The 14,062-nt window shown below is 47.0% G+C and overlaps 2 protein-coding genes across 2 annotated transcripts; both read left to right on the forward strand.

Moving 5' to 3' along the window:
* Window positions 1-329: 329 nt before the first annotated feature.
* Window positions 330-3,230, forward strand: LOC130502586 (uncharacterized). The gene is made up of 8 exons (XM_056997326.1): window positions 330-903; window positions 1,107-1,280; window positions 1,360-1,696; window positions 1,751-1,925; window positions 2,004-2,339; window positions 2,411-2,587; window positions 2,703-2,825; window positions 3,177-3,230. The coding sequence occupies exons 1-8, from the start codon at window positions 330-332 to the stop codon at window positions 3,228-3,230; spliced, it is 1,950 nt and encodes a 649-aa protein (XP_056853306.1).
* Window positions 3,231-12,129: 8,899 nt separating this feature from the next.
* LOC130502585 (uncharacterized) lies at window positions 12,130-13,765 on the forward strand. Its single transcript, XM_056997325.1, has 2 exons — window positions 12,130-12,339; window positions 12,428-13,765. The coding sequence occupies exons 1-2, from the start codon at window positions 12,130-12,132 to the stop codon at window positions 13,763-13,765; spliced, it is 1,548 nt and encodes a 515-aa protein (XP_056853305.1).
* Window positions 13,766-14,062: the final 297 nt, after the last annotated feature.

Consider the following 14,062-nt stretch of genomic DNA (forward strand, 5'->3'; position numbering starts at 1 on the left):
TTCTTTGCTTAATCGGACGGCTGTAGTTATTTTTAATGAGATCGACGGTTCAGATTAAGGGAATTTGAAATGTAGTTTCCGATTTTCGAGACGTGATGGGATATAAAGCTGCAGGTATTAACTGCTTCTCTCTCCACTTTCTCCACGCCTCTCGACGGTTTCCAAGGTAACTTCCCTTCTCTCCTTTTTATTTTACTGCGTTTTTTTTTTTTTATCTCTGCTTCTTGATCGAACCAGTTCTTCGCCCTAACCTCTTTAGAGATTTCGTTCTTGCTCGACTTAGCTCGATTCTTCCCTTTCGCTTTCTTTTCTCTTTACCCTTTACTATCATGAGTCAAAAGGAAGGCTCCGGTGAGATTCAAATCTCTGCTTCTGGTGCTCGTATTATGAAGGTTAAGCAAGAAGCCGGCGAGAAGATGAAGAAGGATGCCAAGAAGAAGAAGGCTAAAGATTCAATTGGAGCGAGAGTCTCCAAGCGAATGAAGAAGAAAGATGGCAAGAGCGCCTCCTCTGGACCTCACTCTCCTTCGCTGTTGAAGAGTCAGGACGTTGTTAACCTCGTCGTCCAAGCTCACGGCAAGAAGGATTTAGCCAGAGCTTGTACTGATGATGAAACCCCCGAAACCGTTCCGGAGGGTTGGTTCTGTATTCACGAGAAATACATCTCCAAGTGTCATCTTAGGTTCCCTCTTCCAACCCTCTTGCTAGATCTCCTAGATCACTATCAACTGGCCCTTTCCCAACTTTGCCCCTCGGTTATCCGAGTGGTAAACGGATTCATCACCAGGGCTAAGGAAGAAGGAGTTATCGTAGGGTTGACCGAGCTGATGAGTCTTTTCTTGATAAAGGAGAGCTCCACCAAGGATGGTGGAAGCGGGACCTATTATCTCCCTGTCGTTCAGGGCTAGGCATTTTTAAGTTCACGGCCAGTGATGATGACTGGCGGAAGAAGTATTTCTATGTCAAGATTGACCCTTCGACGGTTCCTGTAGGCCGAGCCCTCAGGACCTCTTGGTCTGACATATCTGGTTAGGATTTTAGGGATGTATTTGCTTGTTTAATTTTTGCTTATCGTGATTTGCTAAGCCCTTTGATTTTTCTTGCAGAGATTAAGGACCCTGTTAAGTTATCCGGTAAACTCACCAGAGCTCTCTGTAGGAAGCTGCAACACAGCCCTAATACCTGGGGAGCTTACACTACCACGAGAATTGGATCAGCTAGGTTCCCTGATCGATACAAGGCTTCCTTTCCTGATTCAGTCACGGTTGCTGGTTTAGAAGGTAACCTTCTTTTGTTTATTTCAAATCTTTAATGCTTGAATTTGTCTTTTTGGGATTAAGGATTCTCCTTTTGATTCAGTTTCTGAAGGTGAATCGGTATTCTCAGTCTCATCGGGAGCCAGTACCTCAGAAAGGACTCAGTCACACAAGATGCCTATCCAGCCCTCGTTCCGTTCCAGGGGTAGATCAACCAAAGCTTCCAGCTCCTCTCGAGGAAGCGAAAAGAATCAAGGAGGATCCTTCCTCAGCACTGTGAAGGACGCCCTTGATGATGGAGGCTCTGCTCCTGTTAAAGATGCCAGTCGCTCCGAGCCCAGGGTTCAGGAAGTTGTCCCTCACTCCGAGGTCCCGGAGACGGAAGCTGATCCTCAAATGGTGAAGGATACTCACGAGTTTGAGCCTCCGAGGAGCAAGAGGTCCAGGACCGACCAGGTTGACAGACCTTCCAGGTCTTCCTCCTCTTCCTCTAGAGGAGGAACCGTCGGCTGGAACTTCGCTCACTCGAAGCCTGGATCAGTCTTGGATGACTCGTGGGGTTTGGCTACGCTGATGAGGCACATGAAGAGAACCGGGTGCGCCCTCCCCTCGATCGCCAATCTCACGAATAAAGAGGAGTACGTTGAGATTGCCCATTACATGGGTCATGTATGGTTTTTATTTTAATCTTTTAGCTTGATCTTCTTCGGAAGATGTTTATTAAGTTATCGTTTTCGTTTTTTGTAGCTGGCTGGAGCTGTTAACAGAGCTCAATTGAAATTCGAGGATGCTATGCACAATGCCCCCAATGCTGAAGAGTTAGCTCAGGTTACTGAGCTAGTTAAAGCTACCAAGACGGAGCTTGACCAGGCTCGGGTTCAGGTCTCTGAACTTCAAGCTGAGGTCAAGAGACTTGGCTCCAAGGCCGACCTTCAGCAAGGGAAGATTGAGAGTCAAGCGATGGATATCCAGGTGAAGGGTAGGAAGATCGCTGAGTTGGAGTCTGCTCGGAAGATAGCTGAGTACCAGGTCAAGGAGCTGATTACTTCGTCTCAAGACAACCAGAGGAACAAGGAAGCTGAGGTCAAGCTAGCCGTTAGGAGAGGAAAGAGGAGGTAGCTGACGCTTACAACAAGGTCTTGGTTTCCGTCAAGGAGAAGTTCTCCAAGAAGAAGGATGAAGTCGATCTTCTGATTTACGCTCAAGAGCTTCAGGCTAATACCGAGCTCCTGAAGGATATGCTGAACAATGAGATCAAGAGTGCTGAAGATGAGTACAATCGCTTGGTGGCTATGATGCCGGAGGCGGCTGCTGTGTACGAAAAGGCGCAAGTCTCAGACTTCTCGATCAGCAAGCTCCCTCTTCCTCAACTCTCTGAGAGCTCAGGTACTTTTGAGATCAATATGTTTAATCTCTCCTTTTCTGGAGAGTACGGTTCTAACTTAGGCTTGGTGGGTTCTTACTCAGCCCCAGTTGAAGCCACCCCGGGAGATGACGACAAGGAAATGGAGGAAGAAGTTCCTGACAAGGAAGATGAACCAGTCGATAAGGGAGCTGAGAAGAGCTCAGGTGATAAGGAAGTTTAAGAGCTGAGGCTCTTTCGTGTGCTTTTAGGATTTCTGCCCAATGGGCTTTTATTTCGTTTGCTTCTAAGACTTATAGCCCGAGGAGGCTTTTAAACCTTTGTTTGCATTAGGATCTTTTGAACCTTTGTTAGCCTGAGGAGGCTTTTAAACCTTTAAGTCCCGGTTTTATTTGATTTTTGTTCTAAGTCATTAGACTATTTTATTCTAAGTCACTTGACTCATCTTAATCATTCTTCGGGTTTATTAAGTAATAATTCCGATGTAACATGTATTGTGGTCGTTAGGCATGAAGTCTAATGACTTTCCATAATTAGGTCTCGGATCTTAACAACAGGTCTCGAGGACTTTGATTGTATCTGATTCTGAGGCTCTTAAGAGGAATTCCTGATATATCGAGATTAGCTCAAGGTTTTTAGGAACCTGAATTTGGTTTGAGATTTTCTTTTGAGAGTGGTTCATGGGAACCTGAATTCGTGTTAGGAGATTTTGAGACCTTCTGAAATTTGCTTAAGGTTTTAAGACCTTGGAGGGGGTTCATGGGAATCTGAATTCGTTTGTGGGATTTTAAGACCCATTGAAGTTTTCTTAGGATTTTAAGACCTTTTGAGGTTTGATAAAGATTTTAAGACTTTAGGTTTAGGTCCGTGGAGACCTGACTTTGTTTGAAGGATTTTAAGACCTTGGTGGTTTCTAAGGATTTTAAGACCTTAGGTTTAGGTTTATCAAATTTGACTTCGTTTGAAGGATTTTAAGACCTTCGAGATTATTAAGGATTTTAAGACCTTAGGTCCAGGTGCTTGGAGACCTGAGTTGATCCGAAGGGTTTTAAGACCTTAGGTCCGTGTTTGTAGGGACCTGAATTGTTAAAGAGTCGAGATATCGGGGATAATTGCTTTATTGATAATGGAATACATGGTATCATAATAATCGTACAATTGCTGCTTGGGCTATGTGATTTTAATCAGACATATGCCCCCTTTGGTCATGGTGAACAGAGTGTTGAAATGAGGTTGGGGCTGCACTCATGACGGAGTTGCCTACGTACCCAGTCAAGGGATCAAGCCTAACGTAGTTCAAGAAATTTAGGTACCTTATGATAGTATCTCTTGAGATTCGTGGCATTCCACGATCTGATTTCAGGTACCCCGGTTCGCACCTTCTGGAGCTTGTAGACGCCAGGTCGTACCACGTGGATAATCCGGTAAGGACCTTCCCAATTGGTTCCTAACTTCCCATCATCCGGCTCCTTGGTTCCTTCGAAAACTTTCCTAAGTACTAGGTCACCTACAGCGAACTGTCGGGGCCTGACTTTGGAGTTGTAATGTCGTGCCATTGCTTGCTGATAGTTTTGAATGCGAAGCAGGGCTCGGTCTCGTCTTTCCTCGATTAGATCGAGGCTGTCCGTCAGGAGCTGGTCATTAGCTGCAGGATCGGACGTACAGAGTTCCCGGCGGAGGCTACCAGCAATGGTTTCGGCTGGGACGACAGCTTCCATCCCGTAGGCTAAGGAGAAAGGGGTTTCCTCTGTAGCCTTTCGTGGGGTGGTTCGACATGCCCATAGTACTTCAGGTAACTTTTCTGACCAGAGTTCCTTCTGGGTTCCGAGGCGTTTCTTGAGGTTTGCTAATACTGATTTATTAGCAGCCTCCGCCTGGCCGTTTCCTTGAGGGCGTCGAGGTGTTGAGAAGGTCAGGTGGATATTCCATTTTGTCACAAAATACTTTGAAGTCGTGAGATATGAATTGCCCTCCATTGTCAGTCACGATTTCGTATGGGCGCCGTGTCTACACACGATGTCTTTCCACACAAATCGTTCGACCTCGAATCTGGTTACCTGTTGGAAAGCTTCAGCCTCAATCCATTTCGTGAAGTAGTCTGTTAGGACTAAGAGGAAGCGTAGCTTCTTCTTTCCACTTCCTGATGCTACTAGTGGTCCTACGATGTCCATGGACCACCTCATAAATGGGTAAGGAGCGGATATGTTGGATAGCTTTTCCGCAGGTTGGTGTATAATCGGTGCATGCCTCTGGCATTTGTCGCATGAGGAAGAGTAGACCTCACAGTCTGCAATAATGGTAGGCCAGAAATAGCCTTGTCTTTTGATTCGGATAGCTAGAGCTCTGCCACCGGCGTGGTTTCCACAGGAGCCGTCGTGCATTTCCTTCATGAGTTTCATAGCAACGAGGCCATGGACGCATTTTAGGTAAGGTCCGGAAACACTTCGTTTGTGGAGGGAAGAATTGATTATGCAGTATCTTGCGCTCAATGCTTTGAGTTTTCGAGCCTCCCACTTATTGGGTGGAGTCTTTCCCTCCAGGATGTATTGCATGATTGGTATTCTCCAGTCCTCTCTCCCTACAACTTTGTTATGAAGAGACGAGGGATGTTCCTGTTTGGGACCTGGTGTCGTGGTGCCCCCGGAGATATTCGTAGGATTAGGCTCCAGGGAGTCTGAATTCTGAGGAATATCTCCAATTTCCTCGTTATTCTCCGGGGTCTGGATGGTGTCCCCATGAATTTTTGAGAGCTGAGAGACTTCTGGTTTTGACTCTACAGACGAGTGGGTCCGAGGTCTGGATGGTGCCCCCGGAGGTATTCGTAGGATTTAGCTCCTGGGAGTCTGAATTTAGGGGAATACCTTCATTTTTGTCGTTGTTCTCCGTGTTTTGGATTGTGTTCCCGGAGGTATGCTTTTTAAAGCTACGTATTTTGGCTTTTGGGAACCGGAATGTTGTGAGAACTTGGGTAGCTACCGTTTCAGGGTAGTTACCTTCGGTTTGCTCTTTTGGCTTGCTGTCTATCTCAGCTTTAGTAGCTATGTCGATACTTGGTTTTTCGATTCCTTCTACGGGTATGATCCGTTTTACGAGAGGGTCTGATGTGGAGGCTAAAGCAGCCAATGCATCTGCTGAGGAGTTCTCTCCTCGTGGGATCCTTGTTAGCTCGAACTTGTCGAACTGCCTAGTGAGGTTCTGGACGACTTCGAGATATGCCCCCATTCTTTCGTCCCTCATTTCGTATTCTTCGTGAAACTGGCTAGCTACTAGCTGTGAATCACTTTAAGCGTTTAGCTCTCGAATTCTGAGGCTTAGGGCGAGTTTCAACCCTGCGATTAGTGCTTCATATTCAGCCTCATTGTTTGAGGCGCTGAATCCTAGCCTATAGGACTGTTCGATGGTTTCTCCAGCTGGAGAAGTCAGCCTTAGCCCGACACCGGAGCCTTGTTTTGACGAGGCTCCGTCGACATACAGGCTCCACTTCGGAGTTTCCATTTCCGAGTCTAATTGCTCAGATGCTAGCTCAATTACAAAATCGGCAAGGACCTGATCCTTTGCTGCTGCTCGAGGTCTGTACTCGATGTCGTATTCACTGAGCTCTATGGCCCATTTAGGCAATCGTCCTGACTGGCTGGGACTGTGTAATATCATTCGTAATGGTTTTGAAGTCATTACGATGATCGAGTGCGATTGGAAGTAGGGTCGTAATTTCCTGGTAGCTATTACGACCGCTAGCGCTAACTTTTCCATAGTAGGGTACCTTGTTTCGGCGTCTATCAGACTTTTGCTAGTGTAATAGACAGGTCTCTGTTCGTTTTGTTCCTCTCGTACTAGCACGCCACTAACTGTAGCGGTTGATACGGCGAGGTACAGATACAGTGGCTCTCCTATTACTGGTTTGGAAAGGATCGGAGGTTCGGAGAGGTAAGCTTTCAATTGCTTGAAGGCTTCCTCACATTTCTCGTCCCATAAGAACTTCTTATTATTTTTTAGAAGTTTATAAAATGGGAGGCAATTATCGGTTGACCTGGATATGAATCTATTTAATGCTGCGATTCGTCCAGTTAATCTCTGTACCTCTCTGGTTGTCTTAGGTGACTGCATTTCCAGGAAGGTCGCTATCTGCTGCGGGTTGGCTTCAATGCCTCTTTCGGTTACGAGGTAGCCGAGGAACTCGCCTGAGGGTACCCCGAAGGTACATTTAGTGGGATTGTGCTTCATATCGTACTTGTTAAGGATATCGAAGCATTCCCTTAAGTGGGAGATATGGTCTTCTCCAGCTGAGGATTTGACTAGCATATCGTCAATATAGAACTCCATGGTTTTTCCGAGTTGTCCAGCGAACATCTTATTTACTAGCCTCTGATAGGTAGCTCCTGCGTTCTTTAACCCGAATAGCATAACCTTGTAGCAATAGGTTCCTCGTCCGGTTATGAATGCAGTTTTTTCTTGATCCTCAGGATCCATCATGATTTGGTTGTACCCTGAGAAAGGGTCCATGAAGGACAAGAGTCGATGACCAGCTGTTGCTTCAACCAGGCGGTCGATGTGAGGTAACGGGAAACTGTCTTGGAAACTGTCTTTGGACAAGCCTTGTTTAGGTCAGTGAAATCTACACAGATTCTCCATTTCCCGTTTTTCTTTTTTACAACTACCGGGTTAGCTAACCAGTCAGGGTAGTGCACCTCTCGAATGGACCCAACTTTTGTAAGTCGGTCAACTTCGTCGTTAACAGCTTGAGCCTTTTCGAGGTCCAGCTTGCGACGCTTTTGTTTGTTCGGTTTGAAAGTGGGTATACTCTCAGTTTATGGGTGGTGACGTTCGGATCTATACCTTTCATGTCATTGGTGGTCCATGCAAAGGTTTTGACATTGCTTTTTAGGAAGTCAATGAGCTCCTTCTTTTTTTTCAAGAGGTAGCTCAGATCCGATGCTTACCTGTCTTTCATGATTTGAGTTGTCGATGCAAACTTTTTCAGTGAGGTTCCTAGGGGGACCTCGAATATTTTGTTGCATCTCACGACCCTCCTGGATCTGTAATTGCTATTGGGGGGATTTTTTGAGGATTTCGAATCCTCCCAGGTAACAGATTCTGGAGATCTTCTGGCTACCATGTACGGTAGTTATTCCTTCAGGTGTTGGGAATTTCACACATTGATGATAAGTCGAGGCTACTGCTTTCATCTTGTGGATCCAGGGTCTTCCTAGGATCGCATGGAACGGGGAAGGTCTGTCGATGACTACTAAATTGGTCATTTTCATTATTCCGCCAGCTATGATTGGGAGTTTGATAGTTCCCAATGAGGTAGCTGTTTCTCCTGAAAAGCCTACGAGATTAGCTTTTTGGCCAATAATTTTGTAGTCGTCTATTTCCATCCCTTTCAGGGTGTTGTAGATAATAAGGTCAACAGAGCTTCCTGTGTCTATCATAAGTTTAGGCACCTCGTATCCTGCAATGTTCAGGGTGACGATCAGGACATCATTGTGAGGTCTGTCAAGGTTTGACGTCTCACTTTCCCAGAAAGAAATCTTAGTATTGGACTCGGGGTTTGGAGGCTTAGGTCCAGTGTTAGACACAGCCTTTCGTACGTGATTTTTAATAGAATTAACGGAGTCTTGACATATATCGGATCCTCCAAGGATACAGTCCACCCTCGAGTCGAGGCTCGATTGAGGTGACGGTTTGCTCAAGAGAGCCTCGATTTGTAGGCTTTTTCCTTGGGGGAATTTTCCAAGAATCATATCGACTCTTTTCTTGGGAGCTGGAGGTGGCGAATCTGTCTCCTTCTCAGGTGACCTTTCGCGTTTTGGAGAGGTATCTCTAGGACCTCTTTTCTGATAGGGCGGTGGCTTTTTAAGATCCACGCCCTTTATTTCTCCGGCTGCAAATTTAGCTGCCAGCTGTCGTTGGAGGTCCCAACATTCCTTGGTTGAATGCCCTTCTCGATCGTGATAGGAGCAATGTTTGTTCTTATCAAAGCCTTTTGACCAAGGGGCTTTCGTCGTCGTGGCAACAGGTTTCTCTTCCTTATCTTCCTCGACTGCATAAGAATGCTCTCCCTGAGTCTGATTGTTTCAGAAGTTCCCCTTTTTATGAGGTCCTTTTGCCTCTGAAGATTCACCTTTCGAGTGATTCTGAGGTTTCTTGTGGAGTTTATCCAGTGCAGCTGTCTCTTCCTCCAAAGTAACATATCTGGTGGCTTTATGAAGAGCATCATCGATAGTCGGGGGAGGATTGAGTGTTAGCTCCGACCAAAAGTCCGATTTATACCACAGACCTCTCCTAAGGGCCTCGATGGCGACTTGGTCGTTGGGGTTCGAGAGTTTAGTTCCTACTGCTCTGAATTTCTTGATGTAGACTCGTAGCGAGTCTCCCATTCCTTGTATGACCTTCCAGAGGTCAGCCTCAGAGGCATGCTTCAGGATATGGGTCGAGTACTGCTTCATGAAGGCATTAGTTAACTGATCGAAATTGTCTATCGAGGCTGGTTCAAGACCAGAAAAGCACTCGAGGGCTGTTCCAACCAGGTTTTTGGCGAATGTCCTGCAGTAACCTGCTTCACATTCTTCCTGCGTAAAATGGGATTTCACGATAGCCAATCGGAAAGCTCTCAAATAGGCCTTTGGGTCGGAGGTCCCATCATACTCGGGAATTCTAATTTTTCGGGTATCTCTTATGTAAGAGCTGGCAATTCTGTCAGTGAATGGAGACCCACGGGTTTCTTCAATCAAGCTCTCGATTTCGGGAGGTGAGCTCGTTGCCTTATGAACATGAGCATTCAACTTTTGGAGAGCTGCGTGAGTTCGTTCCATATATCTGCGAATGGCGTCAGGTCCCTCTTGAGGAAGGACATTTGGGTCATTATTAGGTATCTGACTAGCAGGTTCCTGACGCAATCGTGTTTGTTCATCTTCCCATGCAGCTGGTGGGCTAAGTCGCTCACCGGCTCTTGGGTTATCGGTGTCTGCCCTTTGATATCCGTCCGTATTCGGGGTTGAACTTCTGGTTTGATAAACCGAAGATGATGTTCTGCCCCCGGATGGGAGGGATACTTCTGCTCCGGACCTAAAAGTAGGTGGCGGAGGCAGCAAGCGAGTGCTCCGGTCAGCAATCTGACTGGGCGTAGAGCTGGTTGTCGCTACGTTACTTCCCATAACACTAGTGACGGGTGGGTTAAACGCGGGAGCTGTCCCAGCATGAGGTGTCTGGAAAGTAGAGCCCCGTCCTTCCGGAACAGTGCTATCAGGAGAGAAATCTAAACGTCCTCGGGGGAACGCGGGATCGGTCAATCGATCTCGGAAAGTTACCCCCGGACCTTGACGTTGGGGTGGTTGGGTTGTAGCGTTTAGAGATCTAGTTATCTCTTCGAATCGTTGCTGCCGAAAAGCTAGCTGTTGCATTGTACGCTCGTTTTCTTGAGCTTTGTCTACTAACTGCATCATCATCTGCCGAATCTCTGAAAGCTGAGCCTCCGTTTGATTCGGAGCGGTTTGCTGCTGAGGATTCTCGGTGACTGGAAGCCCGGAGTTGGTTCCACCTGATGATCTTAGGTTGGTTACTCCAGTGGCAGTCTGGCTCGTTCGAGCGCTAGCCAAAGGCTGTTGCACAGATCGGTGGTCGCCACGTCGAGGCTCCGGAGTTAGGAGACTAGAGCCTCCATCGTTCGGTGAGCCATCGCTATGAATCGGGAGGTTAGGGTCAGACGGATTCGTTGTCTGATCGGTAGGATTCATCCTTGAGTTAGAGTAAGGGATTCGATTGTTTCTTCCCCACAGATGGCGCCATTTGTGAGCGACTAAACTCACCACCTGGTTTTTAGGTCAGATTAAGATTTAAAGGAAGATAACGTGGGTGGAATCCCGTAAGAACTTGTAGAATGAATGAATGATTTTATTGATTACTTTGATCGAAGAGTGGTTACAAAGATTGTATTTCTGAATGATTACAAAGATGGTAAAATATTTGAGAGATTGTGTGAATGATCGTAGGAATGAATATGTCCCCCTTTTTCTTGATTGACATCTTCTTTAAATAGCCTCAGGCTCCATTTGATCGCCACCAACTGGTTCCCGAGATCTCCTCCGTGATTTGAGGGATTTGTAACAGCTCCCCTTTGACCGGGTCCTGCGCCTACTTACACGTCCACGAGCTGCCTCCTTTCCGTGACCTCTCTAGCGAACATCTTTAGCTCACAGCCTCCGGCTCTAGCTTAGCTGCTTTTGAGGATTGAATTTGTGATGAGCCTATCGCGGCCCGTTATCATTTTTTGTTATTCGCCATTAGCTATCGGGCCATATTCGGGCCCAACAGTGTATGCCGAGGGGATAAATCAGGCCACCAATTTCCTAGTCGTCGACTGCCCTTCATCGTATAACGTGATACTAGGAAGGCCTTGGATCCACGACATGGGAGCCATACCTTCGACTCTGCATCAATTGGTTAAGTTTCCAACTCCCTGAGGCATTAAGGCGGTCAAGGGAGATCAGGAAAATGCCAGGTCTTGCTACCAGACTACCCTAAAGGGAAAGACCCATGTCTTATAGCAATTACAGAAGAAGCTTCCGGTCCCGCATACCGAAGAGCCGGAAGTGAAGGAGATGGATCAGGTTCCACTCGTAGAAGGAAACCTGGGTCGAAACTTGAAAATAGGCTCCAAGCTCCCAAAAGGGTTAAGAAGGAGATTGATCGACTTCTTGAGATCCAACTCTGATTGGTTTGCTTGGTCCCATGAGGACATGCCCTGAATTGATCCCGACGTCATCATGCATCAATTTCAAGTGGATCCAATGCATCCCCCTGTCAGACAGAAGAGGAGGAAGTTCGCCCCTGAAAGGGACGAAATTATCAACGAAGAGGTCAAGAATCTACTTGATGACGGATTCATACGAGAGGTACAATACTCGGAATGGCTAGCTAATGTGGTGGTCGTGAGGAAGAAGAATGGGAAGTGGAGAGTCTGTATCGACTTCCCGGACCTTAACAAATCCTGTCCTAAAGACCCTTTCCCCTTGCCTCACATCGACAAGCTAGTCGATGCAACTGCTGGTCATCAACTGATGAGTTTCATGGATGCAATTTCCGGATATAAACAAATCCTAATGCATCCCGACGATCAAGAGAAGACCTCATTTATGACCTCACGGGGCATCTACTGCTACAAGGTCATGCCTTTCGGATTGAAGAATGCCGGCTCGACCTATCAAAGGCTTGTCAACATGATGTTCGCCGACCAGATAGGGTAGACCATGGAGGTTTATATTGATGATATGCTGGTAAAATCCCTGGACGCCGAGGATCATATCTCACACTTTCAATAGGCATTCATCACCCTCAGGAGGTACAATATGAAACTCAACCCTTTCGAAATGCTCCTTCGGAGAAAGCTTTGGGAAGTTCCTGGGATATATAGTCACCCACAGGGGCATTGATGCAAACCCAGAGCAGGTAAGAGCAATCTAGGTGATACCTTCCCCTCGTAATGTCAAGGAGGTTCAGAGATTGACTGGAAGGATGGCAGCCCTGAGTAGGTTCATCTCCAGGCTGTCCGACAAGTCGCATGCTCTCTTCGAGACCTTGAAGGACCCCAAGGACTTCCAATGGACCGATAAATATGAGCAAGCCCTATCTGATCTCAAGGCCTACCTCACTACTCCACCTCTCCTCTCGAAGCCCTTGGAAGGGGAAGTCCTATTGCTCTATTTGGCGGTATCAGAACATGCGGTCAGCGCAATCCTTGTAAGGGAAGAAGGAAGGAAACATCATCCTATCTACTACATAAGCAAATCGCTGCTATAATCACCTTGAGAAGCTAGCCCTCGCATTAGTTAATGCGGCCCGAAAGCTACGCCCCTACTTCCAGGCTCATCACATCTTGGTGGTCACCTCTTTCCCCATCAAAGCGGTCCTTCACAAGCCGGAAGTGTCTGGACGACTTGCAAAATGGGCCATAGAGCTAGGAGAGTACGATGTGATCTTCCAACCCACAACGGCCATCAAGTCACAAGTCCTAGTAGATTTTGTAGCCGAATTATCTCATGCCTTGCTTCCAGCTCTGGAACAAGAAGTAAAGCTTCGCGATAGTGAAGGGGAAAAAGGCGAATGGACTCTATACATAGACGGATCCAGCAACGTAAGGGGCGCAGGCGTGGGACTCTTCCTAACTTCCCCTACGGGAGAATCTGCCTCAAGGGCCGTACGCTGCGACTTCAAAGCGACGATCAATGAGGCTGAGTACGAAGCTCTAATATCAGGGCTGACACTCGCCAAACAGATGGGAGTAGAAGACATACGGGTCCTCAGCGACTCACAACTACTCATAAGCCAGGTCCAAGGAGATTACCAGGCCAAAGATCTGAGCATGGTCAGGTACCTATCAGTGGCCAAACGCCTACTCGACATGTTCCAAAACTGTAAGCTTACTCAGATCCCTAGGGAGCATAACTCCCAAGCTGACGCTCTAGCTAATCTAGGGTCCGCTATAGAAACCACGAGTCACATGCGCATCCCACTGCTGGTACTTCAATGGCCCGCGACAAAAAAGGAGACGGAGCCTCAGGAAGTGTCAGTAGTGGATGAAGGAGAAACATGGATGACTCCCATCATCAACTATATAAGGCATGACACCTTGCCTGCAGTTCGAGACGAAAGTCGGAAGATAAGGAGGCAATCTGCCAGGTACTGCTTCTCCGAAGGGAAATTATACAGAAGATCCTTCTCAGGACCTTACTTGCGATGTCTCACTAGAGAAGCCGCCGGGATATTAGAAGAACTCCACGAGGGAGAGTGTGGTTCTCACTTCAGTGGTCGAAGCTTGGTACTCAGAGCCAGAAGGGCTGGGTACTACTGGCCAACTATGGCGAGGGACTCCCTCAAACAAGCTAAACTCTGCAGCCAATGCCAGAAGCACGCCCCAGTCTCCAATCTTCCACCGAAGAACCTCAAATCTCTAAGCTCTCCTTGGCCCTTCCGAAAGTGGGGCATGGACATCGTGGGGAAATTTCCCATGGCACCGGGGCAAAAGGTCTTCCTCCTAGTCGTGACCGACTACTTCACAAAGTGGGGTGGAAGTGTATCGATCGATTATCACCGGGGAAAAAGGTCTTCACTAGCCAACATAACGGATCTCCAGATCAGGAAGTTCCTATAGACCAACGTGATTGTTGGGGAAAAATAATCCATAAGGAGATTTCCCAGCTTCCGGCTTCTAGGGTCCGACCCCTGTCAGGGTCCGACACCTGCCCTAGGTTCAAGTTTCCGGGCCTGATAATTAATCATGCCTCTGAGTAAAAAGGAAAACTTCAAGATAAAGGTAAACATCCATATTTATCATAATATGGTCGAATCTCCTTAGAAAGAGGAAGTATTCCAAGAGAAGAAAGAGGAAGTATTCCAAGATATTTGGCCGCCTTTAATAAAATTAGAAATATTCTATTATCTAAGGATA

This window comes from Raphanus sativus, unplaced genomic scaffold (genome assembly GCF_000801105.2).
Source record: "Raphanus sativus cultivar WK10039 unplaced genomic scaffold, ASM80110v3 Scaffold0595, whole genome shotgun sequence".
NCBI classification, from domain to species: Eukaryota; Viridiplantae; Streptophyta; class Magnoliopsida; order Brassicales; family Brassicaceae; genus Raphanus; species Raphanus sativus.